We start from the raw sequence: 22143 nt of genomic DNA, 5'->3' as shown, positions 1-22143 counted from the left end.
GGAAGAAGCCCTACCAGAGTGGTTGGGTTTTCAGACAGCAAGATTTCCTTTATCAAGGCCAGTCCCTTAGCCACTGTCACACTGTCACAAGCAAAGGCAGCTCCAGGGAGGACAGGGTGCTCCCACCTTGGCAGCAGTGTCAGCTGTCATGGTGCTTCTGTGGGGATGCTCTGTTACACCAGAAAGTGGTGGGCCAGTGGGAGGCTGTGTAGTACACCTTTGTAGTGGCCAAAGACAAGGTAAAAGAGCTCTTTCAGGATAAGAGTGCCTTGGAGGCAGATATTTTGCACTGGCATTGATGCTCCTTCCAGACAGCATCAAAGGTGCTGTGACCTCAGAGGTGTCGTGACCTCAACAGACCTCTACCAAGGTTCTATGGTCTTCACAGCCAGGGAGATTGAAGGGGAGAAATGGGAAGTGACTGGTGCAGGGTGTCCCCAGCCATCAGGTGGGATAAGAATTGATCTGATAAACAATCAGTCAGGTGCTCAGCTGTCCTGATGAACCAGAAGGGCTCCCTCCAGGAGTGGTTCCAAGCTAGCAGCCCCTCCATCTCCTGTGTTCATTACTTCACCTGAGGAAAATCTTAGGAAAAATTACCTTTAAGTTGTTCTTTACTCCTTTTCTCCCCTGCCCCGGTTGATTTCAGATAGGTCCTGCAGACTAGAAAGGGTAGTCTTTAATTCCTTAAATACCTTATAATTCAAAGAGCTTGAATATAGAGGTTTTAACTTCCTTCCAGCCGTAGAATACAACTGTTGACAACTGCTCTTGTATCAGAAAACAGGATGTCCCCATCTCATGAAACAACATTCTTTTGTGTCACTCATCTTTTCTCCCTTGCTGCTTTAAATGCTGGAGGATGGTTTAGAAAGAGAGGGCATGTGAGGGGACAGAAGAACGAAGTCTTTCTAAGACACATCCATTTATTCTTTAGTTTCTTTAGAGCAACTGCCCTGTGAGATTATAGGGGAGAAATCAGAGGAAAGAGAAGAAGAAATGGAAATACCCTCAACAGATATAGGCCAATTGAACCTTATTGAAGTGGCAGATAGTGATTGTTCTACAGCCAGGACATTTCTAGCAAAGCAATTAATTCAGGGAATGAAGCTTACAGGACTTAGGGGATGGAGGTTTGAATTTGGAGAGGCCGAGCAGATGCACAGAGAATAGCACAGCAAGTGACAGAAGTTTGACAGACAGATCAGGTCCTCAGAGGTCTGCCCATCTCACAGCTCTGCTGAGCAGCCTGGCAGTGGTGGTAGGATCAGTAGGGGGACAAAAATGAACCTGAAACTGTGGCAGACTGCTGGCATTCACGCGCTGCTGAACCCAAAATAAAGAGGGTTAAGAAGGGGAAAGAAACGTGCCGAGTGGTAGAGCCTTTGGGTTCTCCATCTACTGCTCCCTTCTCCTCACAAAGGACTGACTATGAAGCTCTTCTCCTCCCCTTCCCCAGCAAAACTGGCTGGGGAAAAGAAACTGAAGGAGGAAATCTTCTGTAATTGCGGCAAAATGGTCTAGAAATTCCTCCAGTGCATCCAGAATTAATGTGCTGCTCCTCCCCTCGTACTCCTCCCCCTTCAGCTGTAAGTGGCAGGAAAACAAATTGCTGCAGCCCTTACTACAAACCATGTTCCCGCCTCCCTTCCCCCAGCCCAAAAGACATGTGCCATTCATAAGCTGCCTGACTGCTGGTCTCCATTATTAAAGCCTAGAAGACTGATAAATTGTGGATTCATGGAGCCTGCAAGCCTCCAACAACCACATTGCCATGGAAACCAGAGGCAGCCTCCATCTCCAGCAGAAATGATATTGATCTAGCTGAAGGCAGGGAATTACTATCAAGGGGAGGATATAAAATATCTCTTTTTCTTCCCTTTGCCATCCTCCCATTTCGAGTTTAAATGAAGGAGAAATTTCATTTAGAGATCATTTGTTTGTTCCCATCCATCCATCATCATCCACCAAGGCTCTGCAAATTGGATGCTAAAATTAATTAAGTGCCTGTTGTCAGGCTTTCCACAGCCATCTTCTTTGTAACTGCCCCCAGCAGCTGCAACATCAACACCACCAGCTCTTTGCATCAAAGAAATTACTAATATTTCTCAAGCGCATGGCTGGCACACCCATAGAATCCCAATGTGTTTTGTGCAAGATGAAACACAGGCACTCTTCTCCAGAAGGCAGTTTAGGCTTCATGCTGTACCCAGGGAAACTCCTGGGAGCCTTTGCTTTTCATTTCATCAGGAGGAAGCTTGAGAGCCCAGACACAGGAAGGGGCATTTTGAAGTACAAATACCTGTGGGAAAAACCCTATTTAGAGACATTGCAGTGGCATTGCTGGTACAGAGCAATTCTCCCCTCTCCTTGAAATCCCTTATATGGGATTGCTTAACAACTGCTTTTCTGAGGATGGAAAGATCAGGAGTCACAGCACCTGTCCTGCAAAACTGGGCAGGCAGATGGACACTTTCCCCAGATCATATAAAGGTCAGATGGTCGTGGTTTGACTTAAGGCAAGAGGTTGGGCTGTGCAGTCATCCCTTCTGCCCCAAGAAATTTCTGTGACCAGAGGTGTGTCATGCTTGCTCAGTAAGTGATCAGCTCCAGGGAAAAGGAGGTGTAGGGCAGCCCTGAGCCTGGCACTGGCCGTTTTCAAAGAGCCAAGCTGTATGGAAGGAAGGAAGGAAGGAAGGAAGGAAGGAAGGAAGGAAGGAAGGAAGGAAGGAAGGAAGGAAGGAAGGAAGGAAGGAAGGAAGGGAGGAGGGAGGGAGGAAGGAAGGAAGGGAGGGAGCAAGGGAGGAAGGGAGGGAGAGAGGGAGGGAGGGAGGAAGGAAGGAAGGAAGGAAGGAAGGAAGGAAGGAGGAAGGAAGGAAGGAAGGAAGGAAGGAAGGAAGGAAGGAAGGAAGGAAGGAAGGAAGGAAGGAAGGGAAGGAAGGAAGGAAGGAAGGAAGGAGGAAGGAAGGAGGAAGGAAGGAAGGAAGGGGGAAGGAAGGAAGGAAGGGAGGAAGGAGGAAGGAGGGAGGAAGGAAGGGAGGGGAGGGAAGGAAGGGGGGAAGGAAGGGGGAAGGAAGGGGGGGGAAGGAAGGAGGGAAGGAAGGGGGGAAGGAAGGAGGGAAGGAAGGAGGGAAGGAAGGAAGGAAGGAAGGAAGGAAGGAAGGAAGGAAGGAAGGAAGGAAGGAAGGAAGGAAGGAAGGAAGGAAGGAAGGAGGAGGAGGAAGGAAGGGAAGGAAGGAAGGAGGAAGGAAGGAAGGAAGGAAGGAAGGAAGGAAGGAAGGAAGGAGGAGGGAAGGAAAGGAAGGAAGGAAGGAAGGAAGGAAGGAAGAAAGAAAGGAAGGAAGGAAGGAAGGAAGGAAGGAAGGGAGGAGGGAGGGAGGGGAGGGGGGAAGGGAGGGGGGAGGGAGGGAGGGAGGGAGGGAGGGAGGGAGGAAGGAAGGAAGGAAGGAAGGAAGGAAGGAAGGAAGGAAGGAAGGAAGGAAGGAAGGAAGGAAGGAAGGAAGGAAGGAAGGAAGGAAGGAAGGAAGGAAGGAAGGAAGGAAGGAAGGAAGGAAGGAAGGAAGGAAGGAAGGAAGGAAGGAAGGAAGGAAGGAAGGAAGGAAGGAAGGAAGGAAGGAAGGAAGGGAGGAAGGAAGGAGCTGCCTGGAAAACCTCTCATGAGTGCTCTTATTGCCAGCACCAGTCTTCTTTGTGAAGGTGGCAGCAGCTTGCATCAGTAATTCTGATTTTAATTCAGATTTGGCAAGCTCTGTTTTATTTTTTTTTGACCAATTTTGAGGGCCATTCCTCCCAGTTGGAGAGGGACCATCGAGTCTCTGAACTCTCTGAGTGCTGCGCCAAGCGAACCGATGCAGCTGTCCCAGAGTAGCCATCTCGGTTTAATTGGCTTTTCACAATAACAATTCCATCAGGCACATAATGAATTCAGCCGTGACATGAGGGCACCCGGCGGGACAGCTGCAAATGCTGGGGAGACCACCTAGGGGCACAGCCAGGCAGCCCCATGCCCTGTGCACAGCCAGCTGTGCCATAGCCAGGATGCACCATCTCTCTGGAGCAGCAGGAATGTTTGGGTTGTCAACAGCTCCTCAGTACTATCCACTTGGTGGAAAAAAGTACCCTTACAGGGAGCTAAGACAGCCCTTTGCTGAGCTAGTCTGCAATTACAAGGTTTCTCTTCTTCAGCAAAGGACATTTTCCTTGGCCCCGACTCAGCTATGTGACCAAGCAGTAGCTGCACCTCCACCGTCTCGTGTGCAGCCAAAGTCTGCCATGAAGCCCAGCTCTGCACAGGTCCATGGAAGCTGCCAATTACGACAGCTTCCATGTGCAGAGTTTGCACATTTTTGGCCAATGTGGAGCAGCCCATAATTTTGGCTTGAGCACTATAATTTTGACAACAGTGGTCACAAGAATAGGGCCTGATATGAGGCATGAACTCATCAGGCCTGAGCTGCTCTGACATTGCTCTGAAATTGCACTGAGGCATAGGAAGTGGCACCCCACCATTTTGTGCTCTTATTGTCTCCTCCTGCTGAGTTTATTTGCTATAAAGGTCCTTGGCTCGGGTCTTGCCTGCTGGTCACAGAGCGATGTTGTGAGGTATCCATGTGAATGAACACGTCTCTCTGACTCTTCCTCTCCTGCTGGAGCTGTTCCACTTCCATAAACCATTAAATATTTATTGGGCCAGAGGAAAACATTGACTCTGTAGACCAGTGGTGAAGGCACTCATCTGGAATAGGGGAGACCAAATGCCACATCCTGGCTCCAGCAAACAATAAATAATTTATACGAAGTGGGATAGCTCCAGCAGGAGGGATCAGGGGAAAACTGTGTCCAACAGCCCAATGGCCTGCCTGCAAAGCTCACTGGATTTCAGCTTCCTAGCATAAGGCCCACCCTGTCTTCTCTTCCATTTAGGGGAGGATCTGATCCTCACATGCTAGCTACTCTGAAAGCAGGTAGATTTTCCTACTGCTTTATTCTACAAATCCCATAATTCCTCATAATGGTATATACTATGCTTGGGTTTGAATAATTAAAGGATTCTTTAGTGGAAAAAAGATTATCACAGAAGAATTCCAGTCCAGCAGGACTCAGAAGCCCTGCATGGTTGTGGTTTGAACTGTGATCAGGCTTAACTCCTCTGTTTGGCAGAAATATGTCTATGTGTTTTGCTAGAAATGAGGCCAAGAAGTAGTTGCATACTACATCAGTCAGGAGTATCTGGAATTTTCTCCTTCTTCTCTGATGTAAAAATCAGTGACTCCATCCATCGTTCTCGTAGTCATTTGGCGTCAGCAATGAAAAAGGTTTCTATCTTGACGCACAAAGAAAACATTTTCTTTCTCATGTTCTGTCTCTTTATTGTGCGCAGTGAACAGTGCTGGGTTAGTGTCTCTGGAGACTGAAGTCTGCTGCTCAGCAGCACTGCTGTGTATTTCTTTCCCCTGCCTTCCTGGTGGGCCTCAGCTGTGTTTGGGAGAGGTTGTGTCATGGACAAGAGGTTAACTTTAGTCCAAACAGGTGCCATGCTTGGCCACATTCGCAAGTCTCCCAACCAAGGCCTGGCAACAGTGTTGGGATGGATTTGTGGAAATATATCTTCAACCTCAAAGATAAGCTTTAAGGCAGGTGCCAAACCTGTTTGCAGTGTTTGAACCGAGTTGCAAGATCAAGGTGACACTCATGCCTCCTCACTCTTTGGCAACAACACCTTTCACCACCTGGTTCCATGGCGTACCAGTTGAATAAGGGACTGTGAATGCAAACAAGGGGCCAGACAGAATTGCTGCTCCTGTGAACTGCAGCAGCCCTACTGAAGATAAACTCCCAGTAGCCCTCTGATAAGATCCCATGAGTGTGGGGGATCCACACTCCTTTCCACAATCCATCCCTTCTGACAACAAAGGAAAGCAGAGGACCAATGTTGCAAGATTGCACTGAGTGCCTTCCAGGGTAAGAAACAGAGAGACCGTTTGTGAGCAGATCAAAGATCAAGACTGACTACTTCAACTCACAAATATTTCTGAAGCGAGGCAAACCCAAGCCCAGGGTTTGGTCTTCTGTGACATATCCCCTATTTCAGCACCAATGACTGGAGGTTATTCTGAACTGCTTGTGACACTGAGACTGAAATCATGGGTGAAACCCTAGCCTTACAGCAGGATAGGTAACATGAGATGTCTAAACTGGAATAAATACCTTTTTTTTTCCCTAAGCTCACACCCAGTAAGGGAATGGAGGCCTATATTCCTTTGAAAACTAGACGGTTATGGACTTAGTCCATACAAGCTTGCATTCACACCTCCCTGTTACAGACTTGTGTGATTTCTAAATCAATGTGCACCCCAAGCCTTTAAGAACATCAAAGATGTTTTTAAAAGTACTTGCCACCACCCCAACTTTAAATTACTTTTACTTGATTCCAAGTTCCATGTCTTCAAGTGGTTATCAAGTAAAGTCTTTGAAACATTTTTCACAGCTGCTTAAGATAGTTTTGTCAAAGTCAGCAGCACTGGGGAATGCTCCTGCATAATGGTCACAGCTGTTGTTCCTGTTCTTCTATTCCTTTTCCCTGTACCTGCAATGCATTATCAGCTATGGTTCTGTACCACTGCACCCACTTCAGCGTAGGGATTTGGATACTCTTCCAAATGTCAGACAGATTTTCTTCTTCATTAAGCCCTGTAGGTTACAGGTAATGTCCAGTTATCATTACTAGCATTACCAATTACTGAGTTTTGCTGAAGGAAGATGGAAAGGTTGAATAGTGTCTTCCACCTTCTGCTTTCTTTCACAATGAAAAGAGGACTCATTTGCTATTGCCTCAAGGTACAGCTGGGAAAGTCTGTCGTTCTTTGAACACTGGATAATTGGGACCTTATCACCTTTATCTAAGGCTTATTTGCATGAAGCACTGAGTCTCACTTTTCTGGTCATTAGGGGAACAGCATTTTCCTTTACATCCCTGGACCCTGTCCAGCTTTCCATAGTTCTTTTCCTGACTACACTAAAGCCTAGCGAAGGGCAGGTGTCCAAGGTGGACTCCTGACTGCCAGGACTTCAGCTGAGATTTTCCACTCTGTTCCAGCATCCCATGCTGACAATGATGTAGCTAAGGATGCAGAAAAAAAAAAAATAAAAGAAACATTTGCACCAAATTCACATTTGGTGATGATATCACCAAGGCTGTTTACATGGTACAGGCCATTAGAGTTAAAGGATATGTAAAGGGAACCTTTGGCAGGGAATGCAGAAGTAGGAAAGAAGTCACAGTTCTAGTAACCTGCAAAAGCAGACCAGACTCTTCTTCAAAGAACTGAAAAGCACACAGTAGCAGCACTATCCATCATTTGAGTTTCCTACACACGTTATTTTTAATGTCTCATCTATTTGCTGCCTGAAAGACACCCAGAGAGGAGAGCAAGGAAATGAGGAAGCGCTTCTTTTAATCAAGCTTGCAGCATGGATGTCATCTTGAGAAATACTGTGCCTAGAAACCTGTTCAAATTGAGCTTATGTAATATGGTCTTTCACAGGTCTATTGGAGGTCCAGAACTGGAGGTGGAAACTATCCCACAGAGCTGATTCAAGTGGCTTGACTTGTAAGCCTTCTGTCACTGCTTACATTTTCCTTGGTTCTCTTGGCCACTGCCCAGCTTCACATATCATCATTGGGCTAAATAAAATATTTCATTAGTGTCTTTACAAAAATAGCCATTGCAGACATCAGTGCTCATTCAGTAGCTGTCTGCAAAAAGGAAAGAAGTTGGTGTGCATAAGGACTGGGATGAGGAACAAAACAGAAGAAATTATGCCTCTCTGAAAATATGTAAAAAGTTAGAGCTTTTTTTGGACTAATGTGAAGAGTCTGTCATTCCACCTCATAAAATAGATTTGCAGATTTGAAGGGAGTACAGAGAAAAGCAACAGAGTTCCTAAAAAGCATGGGAATAATTTAATATAAAAAGCAGTTGAAAGCACTGCTTCTGTTTTCTTCAGGAAAGAGATGAACAGCAAGGGCTGTGATATTCTGCCCTCTGTGCATAAATGCATACTGTATGATGCTATATACCATAAGCAAAGGCATGAAGTAGAGCTGTCACGAGCTTTTGCTGTTTCCATGACATAGCACAAGTAAAGAAAGCTATTTAAGGCAATGGTGGCCAATTTATCACCAACTTTATGGCCATTGTACAGTTGGTTGGAGTTGGGAAAGCTGTTGATATTTAATCAGATCTCTTGTGTGCATACACACACATACATATATGTGCCATATAACAGCACAGTTAGCATCAAAAGAGAGAATACATCATGCTTTACCTGTTAAACTAAATCTTAGACAGCAGAATGAGGGGATGAGTCACAGCAGAGAAGTTTACCCCAGATCTGCCCATAGCAGTGCTTTGTGCTAGCCACAGTGAGAAGTACAAAAAATGGATATTAGCTCTATCCTAGCTTGGAAATTTCTGTGTTCCTCTACCACTTATTTGCATGAATCCTTGTGAGTGCAACTTCACTGTGCCAGAGTCCATGAAATTTCCACAGAGATTGGAAGTGATCACTGAACTGACATTGATAATCCAGTATTAATACACCTATTAAATAGCTCTTGAGGAATGTCTAACTAATCTGACTTTGCTGACCTGGTGAACTTTCCAAATCCTTTACCTCTGCATGTGGCAATCGTCTGTACCAGGGAGCCAGTATTTCTACTTTTGAATTTCAGCTCTCTGGAGCTGTAAATCCCAGCTGGTACTCTGCAAGCTCATATCTATCATATCTCATCTCCAGCCTACTTGATCCTACTGTAGAGATGACACTGGCAGTGGTGCAGAGCACTTCTGGCAGCTACAGCAAACAGCCATCACTTAAATTTCATTGTCTGTCTGTCCAGACTGTCCACAGATGTCCTATTTGAGCCCTTCTCAGCAGAAATTTTGTTTATCATTTATGACAGAAAGCCTTCCTCCCACAGAGCATTTTCTGAAGATGATTGGAATGAAGGTGCAGTGAGCCACTGCGGAAAACACTGTAATGGGAATGATTTAGAGCAAAATCCAGGTAGAGTTCAACTACAAGTCTTGGCTGTAGAGAGCTGTGTGTTAGGGTGAGCAGCAACTGTACAATGTGGCACACACTGTGACACTGGCAGGCACTGCCCTAAACGATGTCACCCATACCTGTGGTTTGGAAGAGCAACAGCTGTAGGTGCCAACACCAGAAGGAGTGAAAAATTGATGTCACCTTTCCTATAATTTACAGCCTTCACAAAATAAGCCAGTCACTCCGGCAACCAGCCTTAAAATGTCCATTCATTTCTTACTGAGGTTCCAGAAAAACTGGTACCTCTTAGGTATGAAAGAGTGATTACCTGCTCTCCTCAAAAGGCCTTTTCCAGAGTTGGTCTACACCTTTTCATCAGTAAATATGTTTAATGTCATCTATGATTTTATTAAAAGAGGTCAAGTACTGCTTCACCACTGACTCACTAGTGCAGTTCCCACCCCTAGAGGCAAATTGCATCTCATTAGGAAACAGCAGACCGGAGGCAAATATGGAACAAGAGACTGTATTGCACTGAAATAGAGGAGGAAATCCTACACTTGTGCCACGTTGTGTGTAGGAAAATTGTGACATTCCACTTTTCCCACCCTGCCCCTCACATAGCTATTTGCACCAATGCAAACCCAGCTATGAAATAGGTGATGTTTATACCCACGTAGACACAGTGCAAAGATTAAAATTTCAGAGCAACTGAGGAATGGAGACAGACTTCATACTTCAGCATGTGTCAGGCAACCTAAACTGCATTTATATAGTCTTACTTTGTTGCTGGAGTAGTACTACAAACAAGAGAATGCTGCCATGCTTGCTTAGAGTTGTTCCCTCTGGAGCAGCCATGGGAAGACTACTGTGCTTGCATTGCTTTCCTTGGTGGCCAGGTGTAGCAGGAGAGATAAGCTCTCTTGAAACAGGAATGGCAATGAGGTTGTTCTGCCTCATGCCAGCTACTCATGGACCAAGACTGAAATTCCTAGTCACACAGCTGCAATCCTCTTGCATAGTGCAGACTGCACGTTCTGGTTGGCACAAGACAATAGAGAAGTCTCCCTTTCCAAATCTTTATATAGACAGTGCTCCCAAAGTGCAGCAAGCATTGTCCTTCCATCAGTATGGGGACTGAACTGAAAACAAAGAACTGATTCAACTGTAAACCATGAAAAAGGATCCACAGGGACTTGCTCCCTCTGAGGAAGTGAAGGGAAGATGGTGCCTCCCAGTGCTGCTTGCTTGCAGGATACAGAGCCCTGGGGGAGCTGCTAGCCTGCTTACATGCAAAGCATTTGTCACCTGGCTGATTTTTCATTTCAGCTGTGAAGCTGCTCCATTGTAAAGCTATTTCATGAAGCAGGAAAAGCATTCTTCATTTTCCAACAAAAGAAGATCCATTTGTTTCCTTAGGCACAATTTACTCTTTCACATTTCTGGGCTTTGTATTCTTACCTGACAATCGGAGAGTGCTTTGATGTGAGAGCCAACCAAATTTGGAGGTGAGAAATGAAAACTTGTGAAAGCACAAATTGAATCTAACACTGTGTGACATTCACCTCCTCTCCTCCCCAGGAGGACATCTTAGCCCATCTTCTTCCATGGTCTGCTGTACTGGATGCTGATCTCATTTCAAAGCTGCATTATCAGACTCTTTCCAGTAAGTTTCATGGACACTCTCTAGATTTATGCCAGTGCAACCATGACTAGAACAAGTCTCACTTTCTCATCCATATGTAATGTATAAATTCCCCCCATCACTTTTGGATTTTGTCTTGTGGAGTAGGTTGTCATCTAAGGGAGCCTCTCTAAGCATAATAGCAACACCAAAGAGCCAAAAGCTGGATCATAAGAAGACAGCCTATAAATCTAAGTCTTGACAAGGATGCTCACATGACAAGACAACTTCTTTGCATTCCTGTCATCCACCAAAAGACATGAAGAAGTTTGAGAGATTGTCCTTCATTGCAACTGAACAAAGCCCACTGACTCATTTTATGCCTTACACAGGCTGGAATCCATCTTTTTTTACTTTTAGATACACAGGGATTGCTTAGGAACTGCCCTACTGTACAACTGGGAATGCCTGGGGTTCCAGTCTGACTACTATTGGATACAATACAGTTGTTTGAAGCTGTTTTTTAGGCCATTACCAAAAGACAGAGCATGTAGAACTGAGTAACAAGGAGAGAGGTGAGGGCTGTCAGGGGAACTACTGACTCATACAAAACATCACTCTTTCTGTCCCCCACTCCAGAAATATTAAGCATCAAAAACTGTTCTCTTTATCTGGTTATTTATTCCTTTCCCTTCACCCTGTCTTTTTGTGTCCTGCCCATAGATGAAGGCAAAAATCTTTCCTGGGTATGAGTTAAATGCCCTTGCCTTTTGCTTGTGCTTGCACCAGGGAAGGTATCCACAGATAGCATGACACAGTCATTGTAGTAAGATCCAAGGCAGATGAACACCATCACCCCAAAGCAGCACGGTCAGCACGCCTCAGGGTAGTAGCAGCCAAGCATTCCATGGCAACCAGCCAACCGATGACACTGGCCAGGAGCCAATTTGATTTATTTTTGGCAGCCTGACACTGCACGCTACTGTGCCAGTCTTCGATCACAGAAACGATAAGAGGTGACCTTTGAAGGCCAAGGGGACAGAGGAAGCTGAAAGAGGATCTGTCCCTGGGCTGGAGGGGCACTGAAGTGGCAGATGTCCCCACTCTCATGAATGACCATCGCAGTCACACCAGCAACCACCAGTGCTGTGTTTGCTGGGGGAAGACTGGGAGAAAGGTTGAGACCTGGCAAATGTGTTTAAGTCTATGGAAAGAGTAAGCAACAAGAGAAATAGAGAGGTTTAAAGATATGAGAGAATAATAGGATGAAGATGGTAAAAAGAAAACACAGGCTTTCTGTCCAGAAATATTTCCTGTCTGTGGGTACTTTTGTACTGTGATGATGCTCTTCAGAGGAATATTCTTTAAGAAGGAAGCAGCTTCCTACTGTTGAGGACATTGTGCCATAAAGTGTATTGCAGAGCACAGCCTGGAATCCTCAGAGAGATGTGCAAGGAGACCTATTTAATCTTTTTTGCATTTCTTTCTTGGATGACTCTGGGGTCACTTAGCCAGATGTTCAGGTTTGTGACTGGAAGGCTGATATCATACTAGAATAGGAATTCAAGAAAAATCTATATCCATTAACATTTTAAAGAGGCTATCAGCTTGACTCTGGCCAGGCACCTTCCATGTTTGCTTTCTGCAAACATTGCTAAGCTTGAGTGTTGCTGCATGCATACTGAGTAAGTACAAATGGATGTACATACTGGTATTGAACACTCGGTCACAGAAAACTCATTTTTAAATATATATTTGATTGTAGATTTTCCAGCTTCCTCTGTTGGTTAGATGTTTACATAAGTAATAGAATCATGTGCAAATGCATATTAAATTGTGCATTTTAAATGGCCACTTCAAATGATGTGTCCATGAATGGTTGGCCACTACAAATGATGTTAAAACCAACAAAAGCATGGAGAGGATATCTGAAAATTATTCAGAATATTGCGCAGAAATAAACCATTTTTTCATGAGTGACGACTCAAAACAGATAAAATAAATGAAAATTAAAATCAAATAGCTTGCTACTTTAAATGTCCTACCTCTATCCATTACAGTAGATTAATCTGAATAAAAATGGAATGTCAATTCAAAGCAGAATCATTCTTGCTTAGGAATAAGGCATTAGGAATTAGGATTCATTATCCTGTGTACAGAGAACCCCAAAATACTGATTCACCCTGCTCTATTCTTGCCATTGATGTTTATATCTTTGCCCAAGTATAAAACCAACACAAGTACAGCATGCAATATAGCAAATAATACTTCACTAATCACATGACATTTATGTTGTCACTTAACTCATCATATAAAGTAAGAACAAATGGCTGGAGACCTGGACAACAAAAAGCAATCATGGACAACTAAATTTCAAGGCTTATTTCTAGAAACTTCTAAATAAGCAGAAGTAAAACCAGCAACCCTTTGTAACTGTGTACAATCAGTTCAGACTCATACTCTTGAAGGCTGCACCCCTTGCCCATCCCTTAAATCACAAATGTCCTGAATGAGCTCCACTCCAAGTATTTAATCTGTTCTTTTGGATATCCATTCTTCCATATCTGTAAGCTTTTGTTGAGCAGGAATAGTTGCTTGAAGCCCTGGGTTAGCTATGAGGCTTGGAAACCTAAGTGGAGAGTAGGAGCTGCAATCTGTGGAGGAGAAGTAGTGGGCCAAATGAAATTATGGAGAAACATCTGTAAGTACAAGACTGGGTGCTGAGGCCCTCTAAAATTTACATCAGGCTGTTTATGAATATCAAGGTGATATGCAACATTCTCCCCCAACAAGCTAATGAATGCAGGCTATCCTATACAATACAGTATTTCATGAATGTGAAGGTCAGTTTTGCTTGGTACTGCCTCTTAATTGACTTTCATGTGGAGCCTACCTCCAATGTTACCTTTTCTTTTTTCTGCTTATATTCTGTTCCTTTGATAAAATAAGAATGGTCCAGAAAAAAGAGAGAAAAATATCCTCAGATCTTTGATGCATTTTCTACTCAGGTCAGTATCACAATTTATAATCAACTCCTCTTTCTGGTTTGTCAAAAAATGCCCACTTTTGTCTCTCAAAACTCTTCACCCCTTCCCAGGGAAACTGGTTAACCAGACTTGCACTCTGTCAACAGTGAGGAATTGAAAACACCTCCTAGACTGACTTTTGGTATTCAGCCCTCTCTTCTGTCCTCACTCAATGATCTGTCAGGGCCCTTAACCTTTCTTTTCCCTAGCTGATTCCCTTGCTACCCATGTTTGAATTAGCTGACACATCTAAAAGCTTCATGCAAGCTTGCCTGGCATGGGTTACTCCAAGTAGAAACCATACAAGTATAGGTATGGATGAAACTATAAGCACTGCTGAAAATAAGATGTTCCCCACTAGGATGTGGTTGTACTAAGAATCTCATCCATACATAAGCAGATGGAAGAAAGAACCTTTTGACTCCAGGACCATCCCACCAGCAATGTCTCCTGCAGAATGAGAGAACTTTTGTTTGGTGAGATTTTCAGCTAAAGGTGAAAGCCTCCAGTGACCTGGCCAAGTTTTCCCACTGGAGCTTGTCTGTGCTAGTGTGACTGAAAAGATTCATCACAATCTTTAGAACACGCAGAGTTTGGGGAGCTCTCCCTCAAAATCTCCCAGCTGGCAGACACTCTCCTGCCATGAAAAAAAACCAGGGCTGATGGCAGTCTCCATCTAGAGGAACAGGAACCTCAGCAGGAGCTGCCGTATTCCCAAAAGCTGTTTGGAAGCAGAAAAGAGGGTGTTAAGCAAGAAATTAATCTCCCTCATCCCTAAAAACTGGCAAGGGGATTCCCTTGTTACCTCTCCATCTGATGCCCACACCAGCTCTTGCCCCCAGGAGAGGGAGGCAGGTACCCATTTGTGGAGGGGCCCGATCCCTAGCGAGGCACTCCCTCACTCACCTGTCTTCTCTTCGGTTTGGCTGCTCTCCACTGTCTCCATTTGGGGTTGCGCTGTTGCCTTGGCAGTAGCATCCTCTGCGGCAGGGGTGGTGGTGGCAGTGGTGTCAGCAGCAGGCACGTCGGCTTGTTTAGGCTCCTCTTTGTCTTGGGCTTCGTCAGCCTTCAAGGACGGCGAGTTATCAGTGGAAGCTTTAGTGGCACTTTCCCTTTCGGGGGCAGCGGTGGCCTTTTCCTCCGAGGAGGCGGCAGGAGTGGCAGCCTGTGGGGCTGGCTGCTCTGAGCCCGTGTCGGCGGCTCCGTCTCCTTTTTTCTCCTCCGCTGGCGCGCTGCTGTCTTTGCTGCCCTCCTCCTGCTGGGCACTGTCAGCGCCGGCCGCTTCTGTGGCAGCAGGAGCCTCGCTTTCTTTGTTCTCGGCCGCTCCGCCAGCAGGACCTTCCTCCTTCTTGTCGGCGGCATCAGTCTCAGATGCTGGGGCATCTCCCTTCTTCTCGCCCTTGAGCTTTTTCCTTGTTATGTGTCCGCGGAAGCTGGCCTGGATTTTGGTGGCTGCCTTATGAGCTTTATCTTCTGGTTTGATGCCATCTTGCTCGATCTTTTGGTCTCCGTCCTCATTTTTTTCAACCTTTGAAGAAGAACAAGGGAGGAGGGCAGAGGAGAAAAGAGAGAGATAAGTTAAGATTTCTTCAGGTGTAGCAGACGCTTTAATTTTATTGAGAATATCCCAGGTTCCCCTCCTGCTAACCAGTGAAAAGTTGTGAAACAGCCTTTTCATTTGGTATAGGTTTGGAGCCAGGTGGCCCTAATTTCATCTTAAGGCTGGACAGACATAGGTCTTCAGCCAAACCTCCAGCCAGAGGTTTGTAAAAGAAATTTAAAGCCTCTCATCGTCTCTGTCAGCAATGCTGAGAGCATCTTGGCTGTGTGGAAAGGCTTTCAGCAGCTGCATTGTCTCTATTCCCATGATTTATTTTCCTATTCATTTTGAAATATACCAATTTTTTTCCCCTACTCATTTCCAAAACACTCTCCTGGGGGAGATTTTCACAGTCTTTCCAAATCCACCTCTGCTTTCAAGTCGGTGTTTCTTTTTAATGACACCTTGTTTCACAAGTGTGTGACTTTAATGACACCAGGTGCTTTGTCTTTTATAGCTTTTGGGTTTGGGATTGCCAACAGAGAATAGGATTGTTGCAGCCCCGCTGCAGTTCGGTGCTGCCACACGGACACACACAGATATTCACAGGATGTTCTCCTCACAAATACCCTGCCCACAAGCCCTCCAAGCGCTTTGCCTTTGCTCTCCTCTCATGGTTTCACTGAAGGATTAACGGCCAGATTAATATCACTCTTTCCAATTTCAGCTGACTGTTATTATTTCTTTGACTATTGGGGGGAATTCAGCCTTGTAACAAAGAACAGGCTTTCCCCGTGTTTTTTAGACTTAAATCATGCATTCAAGTCTTAAATGGGACCAAAACAGAGTCTGTGCCTCATGCTGGTCTGCTGCAGAGAGATAATGCTCAGCTTATAAACCTTCACTGAATCTACAGGACAGACCATGCTTCACCCCAATAATTTAGCAGCCCTTGGGCAAGTAACAGATCAGCTGCATATTGATGAAAGGACATTGATCTATTAATAATCCCATTGGGAAGCATTCAAAAGACCTATGCAGAAGCAGAGCCACTGGTCTCTTTGCTGTCTGCATTTGGTTTCCATCACTGGCTCGGGTCACAAAACAAAGAAAACAGGCTGACTGGGAAAGATAGAAGCATTTACACCTGTGTGGGAAGAGGGAACCACTCCATTGGCCATTGCAACTGAGATGTGCCATCTGGGGAAAGGCTTCAGACCAGAGGAGCAGAGAGAGGGGTCAACCTACAAACATGATCAACAGAAGTGTGGCAGGAAGAAGAGAGGAGAAGCCACTGCAACGTGCCAGTGTGCCACTGGAAACATCATGCCTGTGGAGAGGGTGAAAGAAGTGGCCACAGCAGCAGCAATTCCTGGGAAACAGACCGGAAGTGATCATTTCCACAGCACAAGAGAGGGTCAATCACACGTGGGACTGATGCTCAGCCAGGGAACAAATCTGGTGCCCACTGCCATGCCAGAGTTGGAGCCTGCAATGTCCCACTGGGTCCCCAGTGAGCACAGATCCCTCACCCTTAGCATTGGTGCCCATCAGTCCTTCAGTGGGTATGGTGGCTAAGGAATGAGCAGCCCCAAATCATCAAGGCAAGAGCCACCCCACACAGCCATGCAGGGATGGGGATGGGTCTGTATAGGAAGTGAGATGGAGGGGGGCACAGGATGCTTATGTAGGGGGTGAAAAAGGCTGTGAATGAATATGTAAATGGGATTAATACACATCATTCTTCCCAAGGAGTTTTTATGCTTCTGACCATGCCCAGGCATAAAATAGTTGTTGCACCAATCACAGGGTGAGCATTATGTCTACACTTCCCCGAGTGCAATAAATGACGCAGTATGGAAAGTGGTCTGCTCATGTTTGCCACAGCTTGTCAGAGAGCAGGTGATGGTTATGTGCAAAGATGATACAGGCACCAGCAGGCTGCAACCACTCATGTGTCTTGCATAGCTAGCTCAACACTGTTACTCAGCATCTGGGTAAGCTTTTCAGCCTACTTCAGCACAAGGAGGTGGAAACAAATTGGAAGTACATTTAAACTACCCAGATAGTGTAGAGCTCCATACAGGCTCATCCATCCTGTTCCTTAGACAAGTTTTGCAGCTTGCAGTAAGTCCTGTGTTGCTGTGGCAACCTAACTGCTTATACCTGAACTATCTGGTTTAAGGAGATCTTGGATATGCCAGCATCACACTGTAGCCACAGCAACGTGAAACTAGACTGGTACTCCTTCAGAGAACTATATAATGCTTAGATGCTGTAGCTTTGACTCCTTCTCCCCAAGGACTGAGGCTAGCCTCAAACAGCAGCAAGATTGGGAGACTGGAAATACAATTTAGACATAACTGTGAGGCCTTAAGGGTGCAGTCCCCATGCCTGATTCCTGCAAAATCATTAGTGAATGTGACAAAATTTCTAATCCTTGGAGAAACAAGAAAAACATTGACTTAAGGGCATCTCTCCTGCCACTGGCCTTGTTGCTTCTCACATCCTAGATACTTCCTATACCAACCAAGACAGCTATTACAGGTTGTGGACTGCTGCATGCCTGACTCTGACTCCAGAGCTGACCTGTTACCTATGCAGTCCTGTAAAGGTTTTACTCCTTCCCCTGCTAGCCAGAGCCCAGGGCACAGTGAGCCACAGGGTTGGCCCTGTGTCCCTGTCAGCCCCTGACCTGGCTGGGAATGGGAGAGCACTTCTCTCCAGAAAGGTCAGACCAGAACCTCTCCCCTGCACCTGCAGCATAGCAGAGCTAAAAGGCTCCTTTGCTATTCCAGCAACATCATCGTCCTATTCTCCCAGTTGGGAAGACATCCATTTGGGTCTTTGCCAGGTCCCAAGTAGTGCAACTACAAAATGTATTTCCAGTAGGCTGCTTTCAGCATAATTTCAGATACAATAGACAAGAAACATGAGACTGGAGCAGAGGTGGAATTCAAGATCGTGGATGAACGAAATGTACTAATAGTTCATCTTTGCCAACTGTGGCCCTCTGGAATTGCTGTTTCTATTCAGTCCTTTCCCCGTAAAGCATCCCAGACATTTGAAAATATTTTTTTTTTCAGGCTACTGGCCTGCAGCTACTTCTAGGGTAGGACATGGTATCCATAAAGTATGTATGTCATGTTGTGTAACAATGAGTTGGGTAACAGACAGGTTGTTCAGGGGGAAATTTTATTCACACAAAAAAAAAGCCTCAAGGCTTTTCATCTGTGGATTATGTGCACAGCAGATAAACCTTAATTAAGGAAGCGCTCAAAAATAACCTGTATACAGCAGAAGCTCCTGGAAAGCAAATTGTCTTCCTTGGAAAACTACAAGGGTGAGTCAGCCCTGCCAGGATGCATTCAAAACCATCTCAGTGGAAAACAAGAAAGCTGTCTATCTCCCAAGCGTTCACGACATCTTGGCTGTAGTATTGTGGCTAGAATAAAGTGACTATTATTACTGGTGTTTGCATGGAATCTAGAGTTCCTAGCCAGGAGTCAAGTCTAGTCAGTTCAGATATTAGTATTCCATCAGCCCCCTCCCCTTCATTTACACATTTATGTGTAAAGTAAGCTCACATTAATGCTTAATACTGACAATACTCCAGATACTGTTAGGGTACATGCAATGTATTGCAATTTTACACAGAGCAAATGTCTTCTGTTTCATTTAGTTTTAAACAAATCGTGGATCCTGTAATGGCAAAAAGGTATTGCTAAGGCAAGTGGATGAAGAGCTGAACAGATATAGAAAAGGACATAGTCAAACATGTCCATTTTTTTATTTTTATATGAAACCATCCTCTCACACCCAATGAAGCCAGTGTGCAAAGCTTTGTCTCTACGAAACACACATTTATTTCCCTATCTACACAGCCCACAGCATCTTTTCAGTCCTAGAGGGATCATACTCTCACCATCCCTGTCTGCTTGTCTGCCACACCTCCAGGTGTCTAGGACATCCCCTCCCAGGCAGATTGTTCCTGTAAGTGAGAATTTCCTTGCTATCACGTAGCTAAGAGAGTAGGACATAAGAAATCAGTGTTAAATCACAGATAGGGCAGAGGTTAGTTCTTAGGTACCAGGAATGTAGAGATTTCCTGGAGCCATGACAAGAAGATTTCTAATATCTGGCCAGTTTTACACCTTCCATCTCCAAACTCACTTCTTGGAGGAGGGTGTGTCAAATTATGCCAAAGAATTAAGGAAGTATTATTATAACCTCCAGACCCTTTTAAATGTCTCCTGTGCTGGTATTTCAGGACAGGAGAAATGGAGAACCTAGGTGTTTTCTACATGTTCCACATGTTTGCAGCCACATACAGGCAAAGAAAGGAGAGGACTACTTTGAGTGCTTTGGTCCTTGCTTGCTGTTAAGTCCACTGGTCTCTCATGGTGTACCTCATTGCCTTTCCTTGGAAAAACAATCACATTGTTTTGTGTCCTCAATGCTGGGGTGGAGAGACCAAGAAAGAACTTACTGTTTCGCTGAAAGGTGTTTGAATATTACACAGCTTCCTCTGCTTCTCGCTCTTGCTCTCCTTTTCCTGGTGTTTCTCTGCCCTCCAACATATAGCATGTACCAACTACCTTAATGTTCATCCTAGGATCAGCCTGCTATATGCTGTAGCCATGCCATATGCTCAGCCATCACCCTGGTATCCTGCTCCTTTCTGTCCTTAGTTAGGAGCTGCTCTTAAATGTGACACCAAATCCCAGAGCCCTTTGATACATGTGGCCATCTCCCAGTACTCTGAAAACTGCATGCTGGGAGCCCAGATTTAGGACTTACACACCTTTCACCAGTCAAGGCATCAATACTGACCAGAGCTTGGATAGCCATAGGACCATTGGCACTTATCAATAACCCACTTCACATATTTCGCCCAAGAGAAATATGATACATGATTGTTATTGGAAATATAACCCAGAACAAACAACTGTGTTCTTCACACAAAGAAATAAGAGCCCAAAGTCATTCCTTTCTCATGACATCTGTGCTAAAGTATGTGCAGAAACCTTTCCTCCAGTTATTTGGGTGAGCTAGTGCTGAATCACCCAAACACCTGTGCTGTTTTTGGGGTTAAGATGTGTCTCAGCCCATGCTCTGTTCTTGACTAGAACACAGTGTATGTTCTTACTCATGTTACTCACTTGGGCCTAGAGTAACATGAAGATTTCTTTCACAAAGGAATTTAGGCATCCAACTCCCAATGATTTCCCAGGATTGAGTCACTTCAGCATTCTTTGTGGGCCAGGCTCCACATGACCTGATTTGGCTCAGAGATGGAATTTAAGGAGCAGAATATATTAAAAAAAAAAAAAAAATGACCAGCTGTCTCCCCAGAAGGAGCAAAGCATGGACACGTGAAAGAGAGGTTTTCACGCTTTGGGAAGTGAGGAAGCAATTTAGCACAAAGAACAGCTTTTTCTTAACCCAGTTAAATGGTGTGAAGACACCTGGCTAGAGGATAACACCTGTCAGCACAACCTGTCTTCAAGGCGAGGCAACAAACAGAGTTCCTTTCTTTTCCCAGGATGACTATGGTGATAGTAGGCAAAACACCTTTGAGAAATAACAGGTTAATTCATCCCTCTGGAGGCCTAGGCAGGATTGTTCCCCAGGGTATAACTAGCAGGGTTTCAGCTCTCCAGTTTCAAATCCTCTAACAATGGAGTTTCCACCCTTTCCTCTACAAGATCCTCTTATATGTAGGAAAATTCCCCTCTATTTTATGATGGCTAGATTAAAATAAGATGGCAGTTAGGCAGATGGATGGATATTATTCACTTGTGTACAGTGGCTGCAAAGGGAGGTGGAAGACAATCTAAGCTAGACTTATTTAGATATTTCTCTAGTGAGCCTTCTCAATAAATCCATACTCTGGTCACCCGCTTTATGACTCTCCGTTCTGTTTTTCATCCTGTTTCTCTTAAGCTGGTGGTCAACCCAGTGTCCTCTACCACCCTGAAGCTCCAACAGCTCCAGCAGTTAAATGGAAAAAAGGCACTCACTACTGCTTATGTTTCCTTTGCAGACTGGGTGAAAGAAAGTAGAGCCTTGCCCCTGAAGGGGACACAAAGTGGATGATGTTCTGGATGATGCTCATGTTTCTGGAGCAGAGAAGCTCACAGGGGGAAACGCTTGCCTTGGGTCTCGTCAGGGCTCTATGCAGCACTTGGAGTGTTGTGGGGCACAAGCTGCACTCACTCATCTTTCAATTTAAAGCACCCAGAGTCTCAGAGACAGGACTGGTGGGAACTTGAGAAGGTCATGCTTTTATAGTTCGTGCCAAGGGTCTGTGTGCACCCTGGGGTGTGGCCTAAGTGTATGAGGGCACTCCAGGGCACAGGGTCTGTAAGGACTGTGTCAAAGGTCTTGAGTGTTCGGCACAATCAACACCTATGCACTTGCTTGAGGTTGGATCTGTCAGTTGTGTCTAGTCCCATTTTTGGAGGGAAATACTTGTGTCACTTCAGAAGGAATCAGTCTGGAGGCATTCAAATCAAGGAATCAAGGCCTAGAAAGGAAACAGGAAGGTATACAAGCTGGCAGTGTAAATTCACTCCCAAAACAGCCCATATTGAAGAAATTCAGCAAAAGTACCAGGTGAAAAATTTCCCTTGAACTATGCTTTGATTAGAAAAGTCCATTCAAAGAATAGGTGATTTGTGATGCAGATGTACTTAGATAGAAATGCAAACTTGGATGTCACTGGACTGAGGAGAAATTTGATCTTTTTAAGCTCAAACTACTAAGTGGTTTACTTGGTTGTGTTTGGGGCAGTTTGGGCAAGGATTGCTGCTGCTATGTGGGCTGTTTTGCAGTAGCACTTTCAGACTCGGAATCCATAGCCTGCTGACCATGAGCAAGTAATGAAATCCAGTATTATC

At 45.0% G+C, this 22143-nt stretch overlaps 1 protein-coding gene across 1 annotated transcript in view; it reads right to left on the bottom strand.

Annotated features, from left to right (window-relative positions):
* The window catches only part of GAP43 (growth associated protein 43), a 53679-nt gene that overhangs the window by 8138 nt on the left and 23398 nt on the right, over nt 1–22143 (bottom strand). Inside the window, exon 2 of the mRNA XM_066340976.1 lies at nt 14608–15229. Within this exon, the coding sequence (XP_066197073.1) occupies nt 14608–15229 (622 nt within the window). The remainder of the gene's footprint in view (nt 1–14607; nt 15230–22143) is intronic.

Source organism: Sylvia atricapilla, chromosome 2, assembly GCF_009819655.1.
Source record: "Sylvia atricapilla isolate bSylAtr1 chromosome 2, bSylAtr1.pri, whole genome shotgun sequence".
NCBI classification, from domain to species: Eukaryota; Metazoa; Chordata; class Aves; order Passeriformes; family Sylviidae; genus Sylvia; species Sylvia atricapilla.
The sequence above is the reverse complement of the archived record's forward strand: the minus strand, read 5'-3'. Positions and strand labels throughout refer to the sequence as shown.